A 5,348-nucleotide genomic window follows, 5' to 3' on the forward strand; every position below is an offset into this window, starting at 1 on the left:
GCATTGGAAAGCACTCAACCGTGAAAATTCACAATTATGACACTTAGAGTTGATTGACAACTGTAGGCGTGGCCAACTCCACGTGATGGCAAGTAAACACGCCGTCAGTACACATGTGTACTGTCTGGGCTTATAATACACATATCACTCTTGTTTATCAACATATAACAACAACCAGAATTTGTAGAAAATTTGTTGTATTTTTTCACTACAACATAATAATATTAATATAAATGAATGCACAATTTTGGATGTGCAAAATAATATTTACATTTGGCTTGTTTTGTTTTTCCTTGCCATACGTAAACACTCTTGTTCGTTGGATATGCATATCACACTCGCTAGCACACTCGCCGATGGGCATTATACTTATAAATAACAATCTTACTAGCACAATAAATAAACCCCATCCTTTTGTACATTAATCTTTTCAGATTTAGTTATCTTTCTCTACAAAAATGCTTTGTTTTAAAATAACATAATAGAAAATGTTATAAAATCGTGTGACGATGGTACCGAGGTTTTTTTTATAATAAAATACAGTCTCTCATCACATTTCTACAAAATGTACAAAAAACTCATGGATTTGTTTCAACATATACTCTCTCTGAAAAATTTACAATATTTACACGTTATATTTCGGATATTTCCTAATACAAAGTTCCCTGCTGTTTAACAAGTACGGAATATGAAAATATACTTTAATGAGAAATATCCCACGGGCATTTTGTACCAATGGTCAGATACGCATCAACAGTTATTGCATTTCATCGGCTAGAAAAAAATTGCGGTAGAAAAAAAATGATTGAATTTCGATGATTTACTGACCTGATCTGGTGTCCGTCCACCGGTAAAATTGACCGTCCGTTATAGTATGACTCTATATACACTCACAACACACATACAGTGAACCACACAGCCCTATATTAACTTAATATATACATTCTCCATCGGACCTAGTGGAGCACTCTGAATGACAGTATTCCTCCCAACAATTTTTGCAAGTCCTCACTATTTTGCACATTGTCCCGTTTATACACACATTTGCACAATGAATGAAAGATCGACATATATTATGTAAGTACCATTGGTAGTAAGAGCGTTCTCACCAACACAGCCAGTCTAATGGGCAGCAATCGATCCCAGCACTGAAATGTCCAACCACTCGTTTTCCAGACCGATCATTTCGGACACTTCTGGTGTGGAATAATCCGGGAATTCAAAATGTGATCCATTGCTTGATGTGGACATAGCACTGGAAACATGACAGGACTGATGTGCCTGTTGTATATCAAAGTTTGGGAAGTCTGTATCGGCTAGTTTACTGAGATCCAGATTTCCGAGTTCTAGCTGCCAGTTGGTAGGCATTTGTAAAACATCCGTAAGATTGTCGAGATCCGCTAGGGAGGACCCGTCCCCGTGTTGGGAGGGTCCATGGTGAGGTAGACTGGTCTTTGCGGGCTCTTCCTGCGGAGAGGCTGCCGGGGTGTCGTAGATTTCCTCTGGGTAGAAGCTTGTGGACTCCGGGGTTGGGGGCGAGTACACCGAGGGACTGGACGGCACTTTGGCGGGAGGGGTGAGTTGACAGGAAGACACGGGCACATGCCGACTCGCTTTTATACTGTCTTTGAACTTTTTATCAATTGTCAGCTTAAGTCTGAGTCGACTGTCAGCATTAGCAGTGTTCACATTGAGATTGTTCGTGGCGTTTAAAAAGCCCCTGTTCACCGATTTTTGTCGGTGTTTGTCATGTCTGTGTTTACTTGAGCTTTTGGTTACTTTTCCACTCTCTGGTTTACCCACTGGTTTTGCTTTTTTCCTAGGACGGTACTTGTAATCGGGATATTCCTGCATGTGTAGCAGCCGTAGTCTCTCGGCCTCCTCAATGTATGGCTGGCGTTCGGTCTCCGTCAATAATTTCCATCGTTTTCCGAGTCTTTTACTTATCTCAGCATTATGCATATCCGGAGACACCTCTGAAATCCGTCTCCTTTCGATCTGAGACCACACCATGAAAGCGTTCATTGGGCGCTTCACATGATTAGATGCTTTTTTGCATTGAGTCGCATCTGTGTATGGAGTGTGTGATTCTGGATCGATCTGCTGTGAGCCAAAATTACCTGACGACTGGCTCGCCGGGCTGTTCTGTGGAACCATTGTCACTGTATATAATTTATCACACTGTTCTTAAATTCCAAACGAAGAAAAATAAACCAAGGTGGGTACAGTGCCTTCGGTAGAAGGACTGTTTCCCTGTGTACACACTGTTCGGTATCACTTCATAAACTGAGAATCTCGTGGCCTAAACCTCTTTCTATACACGCGGGTTAGCTGTATCACGTGACATTATGGTTTCGAATTCGCCCAATCAGCTCGGGGTCTTGTAACTCCGCCCATCGAGGGCGTTCCTCATATTAATGTACCAATGATTGAGGTACAAAGCAGGCAGTATATCAATTAAAATTCCAACCTACTTTTCCTGGATACTCGATGAAAACTTTAACAAAAATAGACAGAGGCAGTGTCCAGTCATGGTTACTTATGAAGTCATACTTTGGCTTAGTATAGATTAAATCTGTGACAATAGTCTTGTGCTTGAGCGGTTTTAATTGTGACATAGTCAGAAAGGCACTGATTCTTATCAACCATGTGGATTTCAGACTCGGTGTTTTTTAAATCTTTAAGAATAAAACACTGTAATGATTTAAAAATCGTTAGTTTTATGGAATATTTAAATAGAAAATATTCAATTATTGAGTTTCTTTTATTTAAATATTCAAAATTTAAATATCATTCGAAAGTAACATGTGGCATGCGACGTATTGAACACAAATAATTGATGAGTAAATGACACTTCCCAGCAGGTGTTTATAAGGCTATATACAGGGATCCTTGATAACCTTACTGTGCAGGTATAAGTAATTGCATTGGTTTTCACCTGTCTTAACTTTATTTTTTTACGACGTATTTGTTACTCTTGTCTTTTTTTATATTTTCAAATCGCAAAATTATCTTGACATTTGAATTGTGTTTTTTCGCTTTCTTTGAGGAAACAAGTTCTTTGGTAGTTACTTATAAAAAAGTGCTTGTCAAATTTATCACGTTTTAGTCCGTCCGTTTGTTTCCTGCATTTCTATGTGCTATTTATGACAACTTCAGCGCGGAACTGATGCTAGCTCTTATCAGTATTTTACGGCTGAGCGAGCGAGGGAGAGGTACCCAGGTCGTCAACTCTCTCAAGGTCATATTTCTTCAAAAATGAGTCACTGGCTGGTGCTGACGCTGGAAAGGCGGCGTCATCCCCAGCACGAGAAGGCTGACACACTCTTGACCCGCCTCGCTCGCTGTCTGAAAAAACAGAAATCCCGAACGCGTCGATATCAACATTTTTAGTCAACAATCTTTTCACCGCTGGTTCCAAAACAGTTTTCCGTTCAGAAATAGGCAAATTTTTAATTTACTTAATATACTTGATTTTTATCGGGTTGTCATCTGACACCTCGTGCGGCAGATCTCATTTTACGACACGCGCTTGTGCAAAATATTTATATATTGGTTTTGAAAACGAACTTACGCGTCTTCAAATCGTGGGAACCTAGCATTATCGATTAGCTGGGTTCACATAATACCGCATTATGGGTAGATTCAATTTAAACTTAATCATGTGACCTTACTTGGCACGCGTCGTTTCTAATTTGCATATGTAAGGGTGCACGCGACTCTCTCGTGTGCGCGTGCCCACTTCAAATTGGAAGACATTCACAATCCGTTTTTAACGAATCACACTCGGTTTCCCACCCATACATTAGAGTCACATGACGCCATATGGTATCTCGTTAAAAATACCCAACAAAGGGAATATGAAAATGGTCTTTGGAAAGGGAAAAAATATGGTCGTATTTTTTTTATTACAAAACAAAATAGGAGTAACCCATGCCTAGTGGTACTTATTGAATGACGTTGTGCTGAATTAATAGGAAAGCACTATACGGCATTTAGTACAATCTTTACAGCTTTAACTAAAGAACAGAAAACTACAATTAGATTCGCCAATCTGTTTTGATCAGGAAGTTTTTTTTTCTTTTTCTTTTTCTTTTTTTTTTTTTTTTTATAAAATTACAGATAAGATGAAACGTATCAACACATTATGACATATTGCCCCGGAAAATAATAATAATAATAATAAAAAAAAATTCAATCATTTGTAAACAATTTTTTAATGTATTGAAATAATCAGATTTATACGTTCGAGTGGACTTCCGAGTGGTCAGTCAGGCCGGGTTGTCCTGCAAGTGTCAGTGACCAATAGTTGACCAGAAGCTAACCTGTACATGAACTGGTTTCTCGTTCAATTTGATCAGAAGTTTGGGTGTCGCCGAGGCCAGCAAATTGGCCGGATCTGAAAAGAAATTTGCGTTTGTGAAGCCGTCTTATGTGCCATTCAGAATTATTTTCAATAGATGTAAATGGCTAAAGGTTTCAATAGGGTTTAGCTTTTCATGTCCCTCCTTCAGTTGTGACGTCACGGGCAGGTGCTGCGGTAGGTGTAGCCTACGGATGGGCACGCGACCTGCGCCAGCTGTCGCCAGAACGAACCAATCACATATCTGCTTTGCTACACGACAACTGATTATGACTGTGAACAGGATGATAGCCGAAATTTAGTAAGGCCCTATGTTATGTTCATTCAGTTATTATTGCTATAAGACGAGAAAAGTGACGGCGGAACATAACACAGTCAACCGTGCACGCACGTGTCCCCATAATTAGTAAACTACATATGATTGGAGTAGCCGTCCTGGTTTAGTATCACAGCATCAGTGAAGGATATAAAATTTCATACCCGAAATTCTTTTCTGATGAGGCCAAGTTTTCGATCGATAATTTTGAACTTGAACTGGAAACCGACAAGCACGTTCACTATTACCAAGTCCGGCTTCGTCACCAGTTTTCTGTTGTCAGCGAAAATAACAGTGCTGAAAAGCATAACCATAAGAATTAAAGGGAGAAAGAGAGAAAAAAAAATCAATACATGTATTTAAGAGAATGCACCAGAAAATTTGGACGGACAAGGAAATTCGTAAGACAATATAGAAACAGATAAGTCGACAGATGGTCGGCACCATTTAAAACATCAGCATAGGCCGCTAGCTCGTCAATGGCGTAAGATTGTCACTTTAACTTGATATGGATGGAATGCAGATTTCAGCATATTTTATCAAAAAAAAAACACCACTGAAAACACAGTATCATGATAATCTAAACACGTACTCTAAAATGACGACAGGATCATAAAAATGAAAGGAATAAAATAACTAAACGCATCATGAAAGGACCATCACAAAAAT

The 5,348-nt window shown here is 39.2% G+C and overlaps 1 protein-coding gene across 1 annotated transcript; it reads right to left on the reverse strand.

Moving 5' to 3' along the window:
- Nucleotides 1-214: 214 nt before the first annotated feature.
- LOC132556997 (transcription factor SOX-11-like) lies at nt 215-2,258 on the reverse strand. The gene has a single exon (XM_060221465.1). It carries the CDS (start codon nt 2,155-2,157, stop codon nt 1,123-1,125), a length of 1,035 nt encoding a protein of 344 aa, XP_060077448.1. The 5' UTR covers nt 2,158-2,258; the 3' UTR covers nt 215-1,122.
- Between the last annotated feature and the right edge of the window lie 3,090 nt (nt 2,259-5,348).

This window comes from Ylistrum balloti, unplaced genomic scaffold (assembly GCF_031769215.1).
Source record: "Ylistrum balloti isolate Yb309-2 unplaced genomic scaffold, AGI_CSIRO_Ybal_v1 Utg369652, whole genome shotgun sequence".
NCBI lineage: Eukaryota > Metazoa > Mollusca > Bivalvia > Pectinida > Pectinidae > Ylistrum > Ylistrum balloti.

Bases quoted from the DNA above. Each gene is read 5' to 3' on its own strand.
- LOC132556997 (XM_060221465.1), bottom strand. From the start codon at position 2,157: ATGGTTCCACAGAACAGCCCGGCGAGCCAGTCGTCAGGTAATTTTGGC.